Source organism: Vulpes lagopus, chromosome 8, assembly GCF_018345385.1.
Source record: "Vulpes lagopus strain Blue_001 chromosome 8, ASM1834538v1, whole genome shotgun sequence".
Lineage (NCBI taxonomy): Eukaryota > Metazoa > Chordata > Mammalia > Carnivora > Canidae > Vulpes > Vulpes lagopus.
The window spans coordinates 104200519-104220944 of NC_054831.1; the positions used below are offsets into that span (position 1 = coordinate 104200519).

A 20426-nucleotide genomic window follows, 5' to 3' on the forward strand; every position below is an offset into this window, starting at 1 on the left:
GACACAGGTGGAGGGAGAAGCAGGCTCCATGCACCGGGAGCCTGATGTGGGATTCGATCCCGGGTCTCCAGGATCGCGCCCTGGGCCAAAGGCAGGCGCCAAACCGCTGCGCCACCCAGGGATCCCTGTTTTTAACTTCTTGAGGCACCTCCACACAGTTTTCCAGAGTGGCTGCACCAGTTTGCATTCCCACCAACAGTGCAAGAGGGTTCCCTCTTTTCCATATTTTCTGTTTTTAAGTTGTGAGCATAATAGACCTCCTTTTGCTTGGAAGAAATTGAATCATGTGGGGAATGTAAAATATTAATTTATAAACAAATACCACATTGAACTCTACAGTGCCATATTGGTCAATGTGACAGTTTACTTTAGAAGCCTAGGTGACTTTGGGCAGCCCCGGTGGCTCAGCGGTTTAGTGCCGCCTTCAGCCCGGGGTGTGATCCTAGAGACCCAGGATCGAGTCCTGCATCAGGCTCCCTGCATGGAGCCTGCTTCTCCCTCTGCCTGTGTCTCTGCCTCTCTCTCTCTCTCTCTCTGTGTTTCTCATGAATAAATAAATAAATCTTTAAAAAAAAAAAAAAAAGAAGCCTAGGTGACTTGAAACTGAAAGCCATTTCCAAAATAAGTTTCTTAATATATTATAAGTAGCTAACTTAGGAAGAGCTGTATGAATTTTATAGCCTTCATTTAAAAAGAGCTCTAGGGTGGGAGGATGGGGTAACTGGGTGATGGACATTAAGGAGAGCATGTATTTTAATGAGTACTGGGTCTTACATGAGACTGATGAATCTCTGACGTCTATCTCTGAAACCAGTAATACATTATATGTTAATTAGTTGCATTTAAATTTTAAAAATGAAACATGAAAAAAAGGAAAACTAAGTCACCTCCCCACAGACCCTTCTTGATGATGCTTACCTCCTAATGCCTCATTCTCTTTCTTATGCTTTATTTTTCTTCAACACATTATCACCACCTAATACTATATTGTATATTGACCTGCCTGTTTCTTTTTTGCCAGCCTCCCCTTAGTGATAACATGCCCACAAGGAAAATAATTTTGCCTTGATTGCTCCTGGATTGTCCTTTTAGTTCTCAATGAGTGTAAAATAAATAAATGAGTAAGTGAGAAAAAAGAGTAAAAGAGTTCTTCCCAATGCTCTCAGAGATGGCATCTGTTTTATACGTAAACCTGTGATTTAATAGTACTGTTGCCTTCTTAGGTATGATCTTATCACATTTAGAGGATACACTTCCAGGACCAGTCATTAGGGAATTAATTTAGAGAAATCTTGAGTTTCTCTTTAGCTTAAATAAAAATGTTATTTATATCATTTCTTTCTGTGAGGATTTTTTTTTAATGATTTTTTATTTATTTATTCATGAGATACACAGAGAGAGGGAGAGAGAGGCAGAGACACAGGCAGAGGGAGAAGCAGGCTCCACACAGAGAGCCCGACGCGGGACCCGATCCCGGTTCTCCAGGATCACGCCCTGGGCTGAAGGCAGCGCTAAAACGCTGAGCCACCTGGGCTGCCTGCTTGTGTAGTTTTTGAAGATATTTAATTTAATTTTTTCAAAGATTTTATTTATTTATTAGAGCGGGAGCATGAGTGGAGGGAAGGACAGAGGGAGAGGGGCAAGTAGACACCCCGCTGAGCAAGGAGCCTAACTCAGGGCTCGACCCCAGCACCCTGAGCCACCCAGGCATCCCCAAAGACATTTTAAAATGGAAGTTAACTCTCTGCATGTAGTTCTAACAATGCGTATAGCACAGTTGAAGTGACGTTTGTGCTGTGCTGCCAGAGGCAGGCAGATGTGTTGTGACTGTCCCCTGGTAACAGCAATGAAAAGATCCCGTAAACTCCAAAATGCTTCCCGATTTCAGGGATGTTAAAATGTGAACAAAATGTATGTACTAGAATCAGTATAATATGCTGTAGGAGATTGAAGGAAACTGGTTTTCCTCCTGTCTCCAAGTCTGTGGGAATAGGGACGGTGTAGGGTCTTTAAGAAGAATCTTTGGAAAAGTGAATGTGCTGTGTCACACTATTATGGTGGCTGCCCACATACCCTAGGCTAGTTTAAAAGCCAGAGGAAGGAGCTTAATTCTATGATCTGAGAATCTGTATCAAGGATGACCCTCTTTCTGATTTTTCCTAACAAAACTGGAATTCACTAGCTATTCCAAATTGCAAATTGGAACTCTAGGCAGAATTAAGGAAAAGTGATATTGTCTTAAGTTGTTGCGAAAGAATGTGTGTGTATCTTATCTCGGTGATATGCCACCCTCTCTGGCCACCCCTCCCCTCCTGTCCTCTTTGTAGGCGTTTATGTCACCCAACTCCCCAAAAACCCGCACCAAGGCCTGGCTTTCCTTTCAGTGCCTTAGGTTCATTATTTCTTTAAATATTATTATTTTTTTAAAGATTTTATTTATTTATTCATGAGAGACACAGAGAGAGACGCAGGCAGAGGGAGAAGCAGGCTCCCTGCTCATGGGGAGCCCGATGGAAGACTTGATCCTGGGACTTCAGGATCACTCCCTGAGCCAAAGGCAGATAGATGCTCAACCACTGAGCCACCCAGGTGCCCCTTAAACAATATTGTGATTTGACCTCATTACACTCTTTTGGAAGTAAAGCTTTGCCTCCCAGAGTTATTTTCATTTTAAAAGAAGGTGAGATGTGTGATAGAATTTTCTTGGTAAGCTTAAGGCAGATACAGTCTTAGAAATATGCCATCTTTCTCTTCAGGAAAAAAAAAAAAAAAAATCCCCTGGATAGAGTAAAGAAGCCTGGTTTGAAAAGCAAGGTAATACTTGGGAGCTTGTTTTGAAAAAGACAAGAACTCGTTTTCTTTCCTAAAAAAAGAACCCCAAAGAAGTAACTTTCTTAAATAGCCAAACACTTCATTAGCACGAGAGCACATTAAGATAAAATTTGTAGGCAGCAGTGAAACTGCACATACTGAGGGACTGTATGATCCTTCTGCTTCTGGTCTGACCCCTTGGCTTGCTGAGAGCGAGCTGTCCATATTCCTGAGCCAGTGAGCCAGTGGCCGTCCTTGTGGCCGGGTGGGCTTTGGTGTGCTGTGCACCTAGGCAGCCTCCCTGGTTACCCTGGCAGGCTCCTCACCTGCCCTCATGTCCTTGGTCTAGAACAACAGCAGGAAACACCGAAGACCATCTGAGTGAAGATGCTAACACAGGTGGACTAAATTTTAGTTGATGTATTAGGTGTGCAACTGTCTCCCATTTGGAGACCGTGTGAAACGTGGGCCGCGTGCCTTTAGGCAAGTCCTGCGGTGCTTGTTGTGGAGGTCATTTCTAAAATAGTGCTTTTTGCCTGGTATACATGAAGGTTGGAATTTTTCAAATTTTGTAGTATGTAGGAGAGGCTAGGTATTTGTGATAGGTACTTAATAAATAACCATGAGGTGAGGAGGTATTTACAATGTGTTTACAACTTAGGAGTTGCAGAGAAGATAGTATGGTATTTAGGTAATCTATGCTATTACTTATTGTTATTTATGTTACTAATTAAATATGTTAAGTAATTTCCAATGAATTCAGAAAATGTATGAAATCAGATATCAGTTGTTTTATTTATTTATTTATTTTTGTTTTTTGTTTTGTTTTTTATTTTTCTAAATTCCCATTTGTGTACATCAGAAAATAAAGCTTGTAAGTTGAGTGGATCTGAAAATTAGCCATTTCTCAAAAGACACTTTGAAGTTTTAAAATCGTGCTCTGTTTGGTACTGTTTTATGTTTTTCTGGCCTTAAATTAATTGGAGACCTTACATGATGTCAGTCTAATCGAATCATGTTTTTTATCATAGGAGGCAGCCAGAAAGCCCGAGAACTCCACATATCAAGAGGAAAACTTTTAGCCAGAGAAAGAGTGGACAATCTCATAGACCCAGGGTTGGTAAAGCCCTAGTGCTTAACTCTGTGTTCTCTCGTCTGTAGTACTTGCTTAGACAGTTTTATAAATAAATGATTTTAAATTCTGGTTCTTTCCGTAAGATTTGACAGTAAATGTTTATTGAGAGGCTACTAAGTGTCAGATACTGTGCTAGGTGCTAGTGATAGGTCAGTGAACAAAACGGACAAAGGTTCTTGCCTAGATGCAGTTTACATTGTAGCAGGAGGGGATGGAAAATAAATGATTATTGTGGTAAGTTACATAGTATAGTAGGTGATAAATGTCTTGGGAAGAAAGCAAGAACAGAGTAAGGGAAGGTGAGGGTCAAGTGGTAGTTTTAAGTAAGATGGTGAGGGTATAGGCCTCATTGAGCAGATGACATCTGAGTAACGATTTCAAGGAGTAATGAGAGAGAGAGCCCTGAAAATACTGGTGTAAGGGTGTTACAGACAGAAGGAATGGCCAGTGCAAGGCCCGGAGGTGGGACTGTGTGGGGTATGTTGATAGACTCAAGAACCCTGGGTGCCAGTGGGTTAGGGGTTGAAGGCACAAAGGGGAAAGTAGTAGGAGGTGGGGTTCAATTCTGTAAGATCTTGTAGGTCAGTGTAAGAATTTCAGCTTTTATCTGGGAGAAGTGAGGAGACTCTGTGGGGTTTTGAACAGGAGACTATTATGATCTATTTGACATGAATTTGAAGAGTTATTGTAGCTGCTGTTTTGGGAGAATACTGTGGGCAGCAGGGGTGGAAGCACCAAGATGAGTTTAGAGAGCACTGTGGCAGTGATTTAAAGGAGATACAGTGGTGACTTGGATGAGGGTCATAGTAGTGGCAGTGATGAGAATGTTAGGGACTAGACATGTTGTCAAGACAGAGCTAACCCAATGGATTACCTGAAGGATTGGAGTGGGAGGTGGAGAGTGCAGGTGAAGAAAAGGGAATGAGGACCCCAAAAGAATTTCTTACGACATGTACCCGTACTCCCAACCTGGAGACGGGCACTGTTAACACGAGGTTTATATCCTTCTAGAATATTCTTGTGTGTATAGGTGTTAGACACATTTTAAAAAAAGATTTATTTATTTGCGAGACAGCATGAGCAGGGCGGGTGGAGGTGGACTCCCTACTGAGCAGGGAGCCTGCGGTGGGGCCAGTCTCATGACCCTGAGATCATGACCTGAGCCAGAACTGAGTTGAAGCCAGGAGTCAGTTGCTTAACTGACTGAGCCACCCAGGTACCCCTTTTTTTTAGACACTTTTTTTTTTTAACTAGAGAAACAGAATCATACTAAATGTGATATTTTATAACACCTTTTTCCTCCTACTTGCTGGATCTTGGACATTTAAGTAAGTGAAAGGTAGAGTAATAAATTGGCAAAGAGCCTGGTCTTTGGGGTTAAATTGCTTATTAAAACCCAGCTTTGCCACTTACTAGTTGTGTGACTTTAGACAAGTTACTTAATTTCTGTGCTCTAGTTTCCTCATGCATCATTGGGGATCATGATAGGTTCCACCACAGGTGGTGGTTCTGAGGAACAGATGCGTCAGGTTTCTGGAGCTCCTAAAAGAGAGCCTGGCGTGGGGTAGGAGCTTCCGTGAGTGTTAGGTGCTGGTCTCTTTCCCTACTAATAAACAAATTTGTACAACATCTTTTAAAAATAGGTACCTCGTGTTCTGTTGTATGGCTATAACATGTAAATCCTCAAAATATTCACACTAGATTTTGGGTAAATATTCTTTTTTTTGTAGATTTTGTATGTGTACAGCATGCATGCTTGAAACATTGGCTCATTACTCTTTTCCATGTATAACTGTTTAAATATGTTTTTTTTTTTTTAATGACTTTAATTCAAGCGATATCCTTTCTTCCCTTCAGGTCTCCGTTTCTGGAATTATCTCAGTTTGCAGGTTACAAGTTATATGTTAATGAGGAGGTCCCTGCTGGTAGCATTATTACAGGCATTGGGAGAGTATCAGGGTGAGTATTCTACTTCAACTCGATAATGCACGTCACGGCTTTGCGTATGAATGTGCAAGTTTTCTGCTGTTTGTATTATGTAGGACTAAGGCTTTCTACCCTGACGTGTATTAGATTGACCTGTGGAGCTTTAGAGACAAAGATTGAAGGAGGGAAAGAAAACCTAGCACAGGTCCTGGGTCTTGAATCCCAGCCTTCTTCCTTAATCAGAATATTCAGGTGTGGGCTTGGCTTCTATCATTTTCCAAGGATCTCTTGCACATCTAGGGTGAAAAACCAGTGTCATAGAGAAGTTGTTCTTCAAGTGTGGCTCCCCAGGTAGCATTGGCATCACCTTAGAACTTCTTAGAAACATAGATTATGGGCAGCCTGGGTGGCTCAGCGGTTTAGCGCCGCCTTCAGCCCAGGGCGTGATCCTGTGGAGACCCGGGATCGAGTCCCAAGTCGGGCTCCCTGCGTGGAGCCTGCTTCTCCCTCTGCCTGTTTCTCTGCCCCTCTCTCTGTGTGTCTCTCATGAATAAATACATAAAATCTTTGGGAAAAAAAAAGAAACATAGATTACTAGGTCTTCTCATGAAGTTACCAAATTAGGGGCATGTAAGTGGCACAGTTGGTTAAGTGCCCAAGTCTTGATCTTAGGTCTGGTCTCGATCTCAAGGTTGTGAGTTCAAGCCCCTCATTGGGCTCCATGCTGGGAATGGAGCCTACTTAAAAAGAAGTAACTAGGGCAGCCCGGGGGGCTCAGCGATTTAGTGCCATCTTTGGCCCAGGTTGTGATCCTAGAGTCCTGGGATTGAGTCCCACATCTGGCTCCCTACATGGAGCCTGCTTCTCCCTCTGCCTGTCTCTGCCTCTCTCTCTCTCTCTCTCTCTCTGTCCCTGATGAATAAATAAAATCTTAAAAAAAAAAAAAAGTAAACCAAATTTTGAGGGTGGAACCAAGCATTCAGTGCTTTTAATAAGCCCTCCAAGCTTCTCGAATGCTAACATTTGAGAACCACTGTAGACTTAGGAAATCTTGATTGCTAGAAGTTAAATTTACTTGTGTATATTTATGTACGGCCTGACATTTACCATCTCAGGATAGCACGGCAGGCATTGTAATAAACACTTCCCACTGGTTCCATCACCAGTGGGTGATCACTGTAACCATCACCACAGTTCTGTGAGAATGGGTATTATTGTCATCATCACCATTAGGCAGGTAAGGAAGCCTGGTCAATGACTTAGCAAGGTAAATAACTTACCTGAGATCAAGCCACTGGTGGAGCTCAGCTTGAACCTCAGGTGGTTGGATCCTGAGCCTGCTAAAGTTATATTTGACACAGATGCTGGTTTATGGTGTGTGTTCCTCCACCTTCTTCCTATGATTGGTGCCTTCGGGGGAGGTACAGCTACAGCCACTGGTCATTGTAGCTTCTTCCTTCCTGTATCCCCAACACTCCTCCACAACTCTTTGCAAGCTATGATTTGCTTAATATTCACCCAGTGTGAAGACTTTTTTTTTTCTTAGAGTCTTAGGGGATGCTTACAAATAAACCTTTAAAAAAAGAATAAACTCAGGAATCCCTGGGTGGCTCAGCCGTTTGGCGCCTGCCTTTGGCCCAGGGTGCGATCCTGGAGTCCTGGGATCGAGTCCCACATCGGGCTCCCGGCATGGAGCCTGCTTCTCCCTCCTCCTGTGTCTCTGCCTCTCTTTCTCTCTCTATATCTATCATAAATAAATAAATAAATCTTTAAAAAAAAAAAGAATAAACTTAATGCAGCACTAAACTAAATTCATAATCATGAAATAACTAAGTAAGTAGGGTAGGTACTGTGAATTATATTCTCCAGTGATAATGATGGTCAACATGTTGGAACATGCCCTTCTACTTTTCCTGTGCATGTACTACTATTTCATTATTATTGATGCTTTTTGTGTTTTTCATGTTCATTTTTTTTTTCTTGATGCCTTGTTCTCAGTTTATAAGGTTCTCAGTTTGGAAGGAAATTGAATTGCACTTAGGAATCGTATGAGTTCAGGAGTTATCAGCCTCAGTTAGAATCCTGGCTTCAGCATTTTGTAGCTGTTTCATTCACCTTTAGCAAATTCCTTGACCACTCTCTACCTTGGTTTTCCCATCAGGAAAATATGATTCGTTATAAAATGAAACAGTCATAGTAGCTACCATTAGAGGGTTGTCCTGAAACAAGAGGAAGAAACGAGGAAACGAAGAGAAACACCTCTGTCCTTTAAGAGATTTACAATACAGTTGATACTCTTGCCACTGAGGGTAGACAGGCAGTTGTGGATAACAGAGTAGATAGAAGCTTTCTTCCTTGCAGCCTGGAAACTTCTTAGAGCCAAAGCTATTTGGAAAGTCATTAAAAACTTTTATACCTTTATTGCTCTTTTTATATATTTTACAGTAGTGTTAGGTATATTGATACAGGCTCCATGATCATTTCTTTCTTTCTTTCTTTCTTTCTTTCTTTCTTTCTTTCTTTCTTTCTTTCTTTCTTTCTTTCTTTTTTTTTTTAAGATTTTATTTATTTATTCATGAGAGACACACAGAGGAGAGAGAGGCAGAGACACAGGCAGAGGGAGAAGCAGGCCCCATGCAGGGAGCCCAATGTGGAACTTGATCCCGGGACCCCAGGATCACACCCTGGGCCAAAGGCAGGCATTAAACCGCTGAGCCACCCAGGGATCCCCTCCATGATCATTTCTTAATAGACCCCAAGAAATTTATTTTTATTTTTTATTTTTTTTAACATGTTTTTGTCTTTTTATTTATTTTTTATTTTTTTTAAAGACTTTATTTATTTATTCATGAGAGACATAGAGAGAGAGAGAGGCAGAGACACAGGCAGAGAGAGAAGCAGGCTCCATGCAGGAAGCCTGACATTGGACTCGATCCCGGGTCTCCAGGTGAATTCAGGCCCTGGTCCGAAGGCTGCGCTAAACCGTTGAGCCACCCGGGCTGCCCGACCCCAAGAAATTTAATGAGAAAACTTGTATAGAATTTATTTATAAACCATCTTAGTTTCATATTGAGCGTATGCATTTTTCCCACGAGACTCCTCTCCATTTTGGCGAGGCCAAGGAAAGACTTCCCTTTTCCCTAGAAAAGGGGCTGTGCTAGTAGTGTTGGATATTATGACTGAAAAAGGTTCACTTATTTACTAGGTGTAAAGTCGTAGTTCATAATAGTTTAAATGGATCTTTTTTTACATAAATAGTGTGTTTGTATGTATCGTCACCACTCTTTCTCTGGCAAATGGTAGATGCTCAAACTAGTTTGAGGAAAACGAGGAATTTATTGACCCTTAACTGACAGGTGTCGGTATCGCTGGAACTTAGGAGTTCAAACAGTGTTGTCACAGACTGGTTTTTGGTTTTATTCCTAGATAAGCTTTTTAAACCCAGAGACAGAGCTAGCCATAGGCATTCCTGGTTTCTATTCCGGAGGATCAGTAGCTGAAGTAGGAGAGCTCGTACGGGGTTAGATTTGGGGTCCAAGCCCATTACTGAACCACAGGGTAGACTCTGGGTAGAAAGGCCTGGTTCTTGGATATACCTTTGAAGATAGGCTTTAGGGGTCATTCCACATGAATTAGGTAAGAGGCAGTTTCTGAAAGAAAGTTTAGTCCTGGGGCAGCCCGGGTGTGAGTTCCACATCACACTCCCTGCATGGAGCCTGCTTCTGCCTCTGCCTGTGTCTCTGCCTCTCTCTCTCTCTGTCTATCATGAATAAATAAATAAAATCTTTAAAAAAAAAAAAAAGAAAGAAAATTTAGTTCTGTCACCAAAGTAGTAGATCCTGGGTAGGTAGAACCAGTAGGTGTACAGTGCAGGTCTTTTGTGGACTCATTTTATTTTTCACTCTGTAACATGTCTGTGACCTTTTCATAGACAAGTGGCTCTGTCTCTTACGGAAGGTCACATGTCTAGCAAGTGGCAGAGCCAGAATTTCACCACAGCTTTTCTGACTCCATAGGTCCTTTCTAGTATCAGAGCTTGGTGAGCTTTTGCAGGGCCCCACCCCCAGGGCGGGAGAGCGTGAATACGCTCTGGGGGTATGAGATGATAGCCTTAGCAACCACTGTAAGCTTAAATTCCCTTTGAAGTCTAGTTTGTTTACTAAAGTCATGAAGAATTGGCATTCCACTTTAAAATATTAACTATAATGTGGATAAGTGCTTTATAGTGGTTAACATTGATGCTCTAATTGGCCACACACCCTGTGAGGGGAGCACAGTGCTACCTCAGGCCACTGTTCAGCCACTCTTCCCTACTTTCTTTGCAAACAGGGATTCAATGACTTGATTTTTACAATTAAAAAGAATATAAAGTGAGAGTTTTAAAAATAACCATAAATAGGGGTACCTGGCTGGCTCAGTTGGTCGAGCATAGGACTCTTGATCTCGGGGTTGTAAGTTCGAGCCCCATGTTGGGTGTAGAGATTGCTTAAAAATAAAATCTTAAAAAATAATAATAATATTGTAAACTTAAAGAAGATTACGTTTTATAAAGAACAAACTGTTCACCCAAGTTTCCAGGCAGCCCCCTGACCTTCCCATTTCCTGGCAGTGGTAAGCAGTTTCCCTTACAGGTGGTCTGCGTTCACCATTCTGCTCTTTATGTGGTGTTTGAGGGTGTAACACTCAACCAACTGGTCTTGGTGAGAAAGTACCATTGATGATGCATTATAGTATATGTTTTCAATACACTCTTCTTGTAGTTTGCTTTTATTGTTACTTTAAGCAAGATACTGTATTTTAAACATCTTTTAGTTTTATAGAAAAGCATGTGGTAGTAGCATTGAAAAACTTTTGAAAATGTAAAAAAATAAATTCCTTTGGTGTGTCAACTTTCATTTTTGCAAAATAACCTTCCTAACAAGGAAATTTAGTGGTTTACTATGATGGATTTTCTCACTCTTGAGACTTGGATATTTTTTTTTTTTTTTTGTATCATCATCTTACTGTAAAAGAACCTTCATATGAACTGTGGCTGAGGTTGTTAGTTTTTCACAGCTAATACAGCACTGATGACTGTTTACTTTTTAGAGATTATTTGAGAGAGAGCAAGCACACAAGCAAGGGGAGGGGCAAAGAGGGAGAAACAAACTCCCTGCTGAGCAGGAAACCTGACCCAGGGCTCAATCCCAGGACCCCAAGATCCTGACTTGAGTCAAAGGCAGATGCTTAACGGAGAGAGCCACTCAGGCGCCCCCAGGACTGATGACTTTTTAAAAATCAAGTGTGAGTTTGTAAAGTTGTTCATAGTGATCATTTTATATTACATAAGTGAGTGTGTGAACTGTGATTAAAGCTTGTTTTTGTATCATGAGATTGTCTGCTAATGATTGTCATTGGTGGAATGTACTAGAAGTTGAATGTTGTATTGGGGTGTCTTGTAATGAGATGTAATTGGCCTTTAAACTTTGAAAAAGGTCTGGGGTGACGGAACTTCCATCCTGGAACCATGGCCCAGTTCATCCGTAACCTCGCTGAGAAGGCTCTGACACTGGTGAACGCTGCTGTCACTTACTTGAAGCCTCGATCGGCCACATTTGGGCACTATGCCAGGGTTAAGCTGGTTCTTCCAACCCCTGCTGAGATCCCTACAGCTATTTCAAGCTACAGCTTGAAAAAAATAGTCAAGAGTGCTCAAACTGGTAGCTTCAAACAGTTCACAGGGAAGCTCTGCTGAATGATTTGGTGGCCACCGAGGTGTGGATGTGGTTTTATGTCAGTGAGATCATAGGCAAGTGTGGCATCATTGTCTGTAATGTTTGAAGACCAGTCTTTAACATCTCTATATGGCTTATTATTTGAGTGTTTTGGACCATGTGTGATCAGACTGATATTTGAATAAAATAAGATAATGTATTAAAAAAATAAGTAAACTTTGAAGAAGTCTCTCATATTCTCTTCCTAATCAAATTCTACCTTTCAGAGTGGAATGCATGATTATTGCCAATGATGCCACCATCAAAGGAGGTACCTATTACCCAGTAACTGTGAAGAAACATTTACGGGCGCAAGAAATCGCAATGCAAAACAGGCTCCCCTGCATCTACTTGGGCAAGTCACAATAGTCATAAAATGAACTATTTTTAGCTGGTAAAATACAATACTGTTTAGAAGGTTATATATGATATTAGCAATGGGTATTTTTTAAAAACTGTTGATTTATTCCATAATTACAGAAGAAATAATTGTTCTTTGCTGAAAACTCTGGAGGAAAAGTAAATAAGAACTACCCATAATAACATCACAGGAATAACCTCTGACAGTATTTTCATGTATGCCAGTTTTTTCTTTACATGTGTGTGGATTTTTTCCTTCTATGTATTTTGTTTTTGTCTTAACCTTAAGGAGTTCAAACTATGAAAAAATAATAGCTAATATTTATGTATCTCTTGAGTGCTAGGTACTTTGTTAAATACTTGAATAATTTCAGCAAATGCAGTTTAAAGAAATTAAATTTTTAATGAAAGTCAATTTATATTTGAAATTAAAAATACATTTAAGTCTAAGAGTATTTCAAAAGCAACATAAAAGCAAGGCAGTTTATTATTATTTTTTTATTTATTTATTTTTTTATTTATGATAGTCACAGAGAGAGAGAGAGAGAGGCAGAGACACAGGCAGAGGGAGAAGCAGGCTCCATGCACCGGGAGCCCGATGTGGGATTCGATCCCGGGTCTCCAGGATCGCGCCCTGGGCCAAAGGCAGGTGCCAAACCGCTGCACCACCCAGGGATCCCAAGCAAGGCAGTTTAAAGCTGATACCGCCTGGATATTGGTTTAGGTTGATGAAATGCCAGCATATGTATATTATTCATTTGTGTGGGTATTTAAACAGGTCCTGACGTAGAGATTTTTTTTTCCTGCAAAAGTGTATTTACCTGGTTGACTCACAATGTGAATTCTTTTTGTACGTGTAGAAAACAGCAAATGAGGCCCTACTGCTTACAGGTGCTGGGCCAAACTCCATAGGGGATGGAGTGAAGGATATTACGTTGTCTCTGTCTTGGGCAAAAGCTTGAATGAATTGGAGACAGCATATCATGTATTAAATAACAATGAAGGTCTTAGTGGACGTAGGCAAGAGTAGTAGGCATTGGAACTAGCTAAGTTTTCGTAGCATTGCTATGTGCACTCACTCTAGGCTGAACTAGGTGTTTTACATACATTATTTCATGTCATCCCAGGAACAGCTCCCTGGGAGAGCTAGTTTTGTCACTTTCATTTCACAGGTGAGGAAAGCGAGGCATAGGATGGCTAGGAAACATGCCAGTAATCATATAGCTATGAAGTCATCATGCTCTGTTCCAAATTTAGCAGACGCTCTTATCCCCCTCTCCGCTCTGCAGTAAAAACAGTCCCATGGCCAGTTATATGATAAATTTTCCCATGAATTCCGTAGGTATTTTTGTAGTGGTTTAAAAGAGGGAAAGTCACTTTTTTTTTAGCTGAAATGGTTAAGAATATATGGTGTTTCTGAGGCTTGCACCCTTAAAGGAGAGAGTGTCCTAAACCTTTCAAGTGGAATTTTGCACAGGGAGGAGAGCCTAACAGATTTGGGGAAAACAGAGAAGTTTTTGGCTGTGTTGGAGAACTGAAGAAAGATGCTGTAATAGTTTAGAATGGTAGGGCATATTTTTGGTGAATGTGATTAAGAACTGTTGTTGTCATTGACACATGTCTCTCTATGTATAGGGTATTTTGTTCACTCAGATGTACTTACTTCTGTCATTTCCCTTGTCTTCAGTTGATTCTGGAGGAGCAAACTTATCTTTCCAAGCAGATCTATTTCCAGATCGAGATCACTTTGGCCGTATATTCTATAACCAGGCAATTATGTCTTCTCAAAATATTGCACAGGTAACTTTTCATTAATGTACTGCTTTTTGTTCCAAATGCTTTTGCTAACTATGTTTGCTGAGATGACTTAAAACAGAACTTAGTACACAATTTAGGTTTTTTTCCCCACACAGAAAGTGCCTTGAGGTTAGTTATCTCCAGTCAGTTTATCCTCTTAATTATGGGCACACTTTTATACTGTCATAAAGGCTGTTCACCATAGGAAAAGAGGTTTTCAAAAGAAAGGGCACTGAGTAATTGCTTTTTTAGGATTATACTCTGAGACACTCTAGTGCCTATATGAGGAGATAGGTGCAAGGAAGATTGCTGTAGCATTGACACAGCAAAAGTTAACAAACAACCTAAGTGGCCAGTATTGGGAGGTGAGTAATACAATTTTTAGCCGTTAAAATGAATGATGTAGAATTGCATGCATCAACATAAGTCTCAGAAAATAAATAAAATATAGAATAAATACATAGTTACTTGCTTTGTATATAGACAGTCACTGCCTCTCTCTCTCTCTCTGATTTTATTTTATTTTATTTTATTTTATTTTATTTTATTATTTTATTATTTTATTTTATTTTATTTTATTTTATTTATTTTATTTTATTCATGAGAGACATAGAGAGAGAGAAAGGCAGAGACACAGGCAGAGGGAGAAGCAGGCTCCATTCAGGGAGCCCAACCTGGGACTCGATCCCAGGTTTCCAGGATCCCGCCCTGGGCCGAAGGTGGCACTAAACCGCTGAGCCACCGGAGCTGCCCTCTCTCTCATTCTCTATGTATGCCTTTCATGAATAAATAAATAAAATCTTTAAAAAAATTCTTTTTTAATAAATAAATAGAAACTTCAGCTGTGCTCACTTTTGCACAGAGGGTCCGTCCATTACCTGATATGAGATTCTTACCGTGATCTTTAGAGAGGAAACCAGCCTATTTAATCTGGTATTATAACTTGTATAGTTGTATGGGCCTTGTGTTAGTTTCCTAGGGCTGCCATAACAAATTGCCACAAACTGAGGGGCTGAAAATAACAATTTATTCTCAAGTTTAGGAGGTTGGAAGTCTGAAATCAAGGAGGCATCTGTGTTGGGCTTTTCCAGAAGGCTTTAGGGCAGATTGTGTTCCTTGCCTCTGCCAGTTTCTTTTCTGGTGTTCCAGGTGTTTCTTTGGCTTGTGACTCTGTGGCTCTGATGTCTCTTATAAGGACACTTGTTATTGGATTTCAGGCCCACCCATAGAATCCAGAATGATCTTATCTCAAGATCCTTACCTTTATTACATCCGCAAAGATTCTTCTTCCAAATAAGGTCATAATCAAAGGTTCTAGGGATTCAGGTGTGGACATATTTTTGGGAGGCCATCATTCAATCCACTATAGACCAGCCACTCTGCATGCTTATTCTTTGCCCTGTCTTTCCACTTGTGTAGCTTGTAAACAGCCTACTGTAAACCAAGCACTTTGTTGGTAAATAAAACCAAGTAGGATTTCTGTTCCTGTGGAAGCTACAGCTTAAAGTGCTTAAAAAAAAAAAAAAAAAGGTCTTTTTAAAATGAAAATGTTCATATATTTTTGAATAAGCAGTACCTGACCTGCCTATGATTTAAAAAAAAATCTAAAAATGTCTAAAGGGCATTTGAATGCTTTCCCTTTTCCTGTTTTATTTTATTTTATTTTATTTTATTTTATTTTATTTTATTTTATTTCATTTTATTTATTTATTTTTTTTTAAGATTTATTTACTTGACAGAGAGTGAGAGCGAGAGAGCATGAGTGGGGGAAGAGGCAGGTGGAGATACTCCTAGGACCTCAGGATCATGACCTGAGCTGAAGGCAGTCACTCAACCACTGAGATACCTAACGCCTCTTAGTTTTTTCTTTTCGTTTTTTTTAAAGATTTTTACTTATTCATTCATGAGAGACAGAGAGAGAGAGAGAGAGAAAGAGAGAGAGAGAGAGGCAGAGACACAGGCAGAGGGAGAGGCAGGCTCCATGCAGGGAGCCCGACATGGGACTTGATCCTGGGACTCCAGGATCACGCTCTGGGCCAAAGGCAGGCGCTAAACCGCTGAGCCGCCCAGGGATCCCCTTAAACATTGTAATATCAGTATTTCTTTAGTTTAGCCACTTCTCTTATCATATCTTTTTTCTATTTCACTCTAGTAGGAAGTTTAGGGTAAAGGTTTACCTTCCTTATTCTGATGAACCTCTTGGAATTTGAGGAAAATTTCCAATTGCTATTGTGAACTAGTCTCCATAGCGCCTGTTCTGATCTTTTCCTGAGTAGGTGACCTCTAACCCTCAAGTCTACACTGAAACTCTTGCTTCTACTTCAGTGAAGAAATCAGGCTGTGTGTGAGCACTGTTGAACTACAACACTGTGGCTTTGCCTTCTTTTATCCCAGAAACAACTGTCCCTCTTCCTCTCCGAGCCTAAACTCGTCCTTTATGACCCTAATGCCAACTTCTCCTTTGTGCCTCATCATTTATCCCTTCTCTCTCTCACTTTAATTTTTTTCTCATCCACCTTTTATTCCCTCACAGCCAATAAACTACATTGACTTCTTCTGTTTTTAAAGGGTAAAGAAAAAGCATAAAAAATACTGCCAATAGAACAGAACCTTTCCTAGCTTCTGTTCCCTGAAGCTTCTCTCCTTCCCTGGACCAGCAGACTCTTTAACAACTTGCCCAGGACCTTTGTTTCTGACTGCTCACTCTCCCGCTAGCCTCCTAGAGACCAGATTCTCACTCCATGTGCCCCCTTGGTCTTGTCATTTGCTCCCTTCCCAGAAATCCTCCTTAGGCTTCAGGCCTCCGGCCTTTCCTTGTTTCCCGCTGTCTCCATGTCATCCTCCCCACCCCACCCCACCCAAGAACTTGTCCTGAACAGTTTTGTAAACGCTCAGGACCTACCTTTCATCTCCATGATCTTTGCTGACCTCCCATTTCACCTCTGTTTCCCCTTGGGTGTTCTGTCTGCGTGGATTTCCCATTAATACTTACAGGCTCAAACTAGACTTTGAGCACGTTTGCTTTTTCACTGACTGGTTCCTTCAGCCATGTCCCTGTTTTGTCTTGATGGTTCTTCCTTCTTGGTCTTATCCCTAGGATTGAAGCTTCAATAGCTTCCTGACTTCTGTTTCTGCCCCTACCTAATCATCTCAGGTTAAAAATAAAAAAAATCTGTCTTCCTAATTTTTGTATTCCCAGGAGCTCCTTTGGTGCTGAGAGATAATCAATATATAATATACCTTGTCCTCTCTACTGCATTCCTACTGCCATCACCACAGGTAGTTCAGAGCTGCGCTGCCAGTTATGCTGTGGCACTAGCTTCGCCTGCCCTATGTCCCCGACTACCTCATGTCTCCTTTTCTGTCCATTGTACGTGTTAACTGGAAAGTTATTCTTCATCTGGTTCCCTGGCTGTAAACCACAATTTCTACAAAGCAAACTTCATATTTATTAGCCTGATACTTAAGACCCTTTGTGATCTGGTTCCAGTCATACGTTCTAGCCTTATTGCTCACTGTCAAGGGCTGTTGATCGGAACCAGTCACTGTAATTCACATGCCCCATGGCCTTTTGTGACTACCACTCAGGTCCATGCTGGGCCCTCCCTCCTGCATTCCTTATAGTCTGAGTTATTCTTCATTTTCCAAGTGCATCTCAGATGCTGTCTTTTCCAGGAAGACTTCTAGAATCCCTTCCTGGAAGTAATCTTTTCCTCCCAACTCCCATAATTTCTGAGTTATACCTTACTAATGGCATTTATTCATTTTATCTAGATGTGTCCTGACTAATTTTGCTGACTTGACTAAGCCACTTGAGATAAGAGACAATATCAGAAGATACTTCCTCCATATTTATTAAAAGAGTGAAATTCTTTGTAACTATTCAAGTGATACCTGACATACATACCGAGTACTAGTTCTTAAATTTTATTTTATTTTATTTTTTTTAAGATTTTTATTTTTTTTTTATTTTTGGGATAGAGAGACAGAGAGAGGCAGAGACACAGGCAGAGGAAGAAGCAGGCTCCATGCAGGGAGCCTGACATGGGACTCCATCCCGGGACTCCAGGATCAGGCCCTGGGCTGAAGGTGGCGCCAAACTGCTGAGCCACCCCAACTGCCCTAGTTCTTAAATTTTAATGTATGCTTTATTATTTACTTAAAACTTTGACTTAGATGGCTTGATAAAAACAAGTTTTCATACTTGATTATTCCTTTTAAAGTTTTTGTTTATATACTTTATTACATAAAGCAATCACTTGTTGTAACTCCAGTTATGTTATATGTGCATTTTGGGTTTTGTTTTGTTTTTGTTTTTGAAAAACACTTGTTAGCATTTAGTGACCCGCCCGCCTTGTGGCTTCAAGCTACTAAGAGGCACACCCTTAGTCTTCTCCTCAGCTCTTCTACTGAAGAATTTGGCCTTCATGATGGACCTTTCCATTTCTTAAAACTCTGTAGTAGCCCGATCACACCACATCAGCGATAGGAGCAGCTCCACTCTGGTTTTTAGCAGCTTTTACCCATGTCTCCTCACTGATGAAGGTCCTCAGTTTATGAAGGTTGACAGTTGCACAGACGCTCTCGTTCCTCTTTAAGTGGTAATGTCTCGTACCAGCTTCTTCACGGTAACCTGGGTGAGATTTGTCTAAGGTGACCCTGTGGTGATACGTGCCACCAGCATTAGCCCAGCCTCCTGAGTGCTTGCCGATGTGGCTCTGGCCACAGCTCACGGGGCCCTGAAGTATCTGGGTCTTCCTCAGTCTAGATGTCATGTCAGCAGCCCAGATAAAAGAGGGAGGCCGTCATGTGTGCATATTGATAGGGAGCACTAGCTTCCTTACTCATTCAGTTCCTGCTTTCCTACCCAAGGTTGGTTTTTGTTAAATGTTATTAACCTTTGCCTATTGTAAATTCACTTACCCACTTACTTCTAAGATGTATGTATCTTGACAGCCCTATCTCTGTTGTTCCCTATATCTTTGCAGTGGTAAAAATGTAGACAGATTCCTACAGACCTAAATGGCTTAACATTTTTGATTTTGCTCTCCAGGAGAAAAAATGGTTATATAAGGTACCTGCCTCTGTTTCTCTTCTGTTTTATCTTTCCTTCCTTTCTGGTATGCTTTAGGACCTGTTTTTTGTTTTTGAAGTTTAAAGATTTGGCATACTGGTGTCTGGTGGTCTTGCTTAGAGTCTCCTGTCCTAAGGAGACCTTCTGTGGGCTTTCTGCAAATCCATAGTGATGTCTTGATGATCTTGGGAACACACTTCTTTTATTTTCCAGACTGTGGGTCCATGTTGCTGGCTTTTGAAGTGTGAGACTTCTAATTCTCTTCAGAGGTGGACCCTTTGTTTTCTTTAGGTCTCACATCACCATTAACTTTTAAAATTAGTAGTGGTCTGGTCTAGATGCATCTTTGCCACATCACCTCTTACCCTGTTTGACTGTAATCTTTTAGTGCACCAGGAACAGAATGTTCTTGATTTCTTCTTTCCTTCCTTCCCCTCGCTTCCCCCCTCTTGGCTTGGATCATTATTTTTAAAATTTAGTTTCTTTGCTTCAGATGATAGTAATTGTTTTGAGGGGCTGAGTTAGGACAGGCATTGTATATTGCTATCTTTTTTTTATGATTTTTTTTTTTTTTTTTTTGTGAGAGAGAGAGCAGGGAAAGGGCAAGAAAGAGTGAGAATCTCAAGCAGACTTTGCTGAGCACAGAGCCCTAAGTGGGGCTTGATCTCATGACCTGAGATCAGGACCTGAGCTGAGATCAAGAGTTGGGAGCTCAAGTGACTGTGCCACCTAGGTACCCCTGTTTTATTTTTCCTGGGTGCAAAAAAAGTTGGTTTTATTAAAGCACAAGGACAGGACCTGTGGGCAGAAAGAGCTGCTCATTATTTTTAAAATGCATTCCTGCCCATGAAGTCAGATAAGGCCTGCGGGGGATGAAATCACTCTGATGGCTTTGAGGCTGACAAACAGATTGGGGAAGAAACAGGACGTTCTGGGTAAGGTGGACTTTGTTTTCTGTGCACATTTCAGCCTATTTAGCACAGATAAGTACGAGTACTCCAGAATCAGTGGTATGATCAGTCAGTATAATTGATAATGTTCTTAAATTTTAGACAGCTGTTGAAATAATATGTGTATTTTGTGGCTTTTATTTTTTGATGGAGGCTCTGTAGGTAGGCGAAAGAAACAGTGTGATACAGACATAATTGCTTTCTGCATTTGCTTTAAAAAAAAAAAAGACCTTATTTAATTATTTGAGAGAAAGAAAGACAGGGCAGGAGTGGGTGTAGGGGCAGAGGGGCTCCCTGCTGGGTGCAGAGCCTGATGCAGGGCCTCATCCCAGGATCCTTAGGTCATGACCTGAGCTGAAGTCAGACGCTTAACCGACTGAGCCACCCAGGCACCCCTAAATTTTTTTACAAATATTTATTTATTTATTTTAAAGAGTGGGAAAGGAGAGAGAGCAAGCAAGAGGAGGAATAGAGGAAGAGGGAGAGAGAGAGAGACTCAAGTAGTCTCCTTGCGGAGCCCCAAGCCCGATGCTGGGCTCAATCTCACAACCCTGAGGTCATGATCTGAAGTGAAATCAAGAGTCGGACACTTAACCTACTGAGCCACCCAGGCGCCCCTA

The 20426-nt window shown here is 41.1% G+C and overlaps 1 protein-coding gene and 2 pseudogenes across 2 annotated transcripts in view; 2 read left to right on the forward strand and 1 right to left on the reverse strand.

The window, feature by feature from the left end:
- Positions 1-20426, forward strand: part of MCCC2 (methylcrotonyl-CoA carboxylase subunit 2) — a 71065-nt gene that overhangs the window by 11278 nt on the left and 39361 nt on the right. For both annotated transcript variants that reach the window (XM_041766527.1, XM_041766526.1), the window contains exons 3-6: positions 3843-3927; positions 5804-5905; positions 11853-11980; positions 13673-13785. In XM_041766527.1, coding sequence (XP_041622461.1) covers positions 3843-3927; positions 5804-5905; positions 11853-11980; positions 13673-13785 — 428 coding nt within the window. The remainder of the gene's footprint in view (positions 1-3842; positions 3928-5803; positions 5906-11852; positions 11981-13672; positions 13786-20426) is intronic.
- On the forward strand, positions 11117-11803 carry LOC121497213 (annotated as a pseudogene).
- Positions 18113-19081, reverse strand: LOC121496976 (annotated as a pseudogene).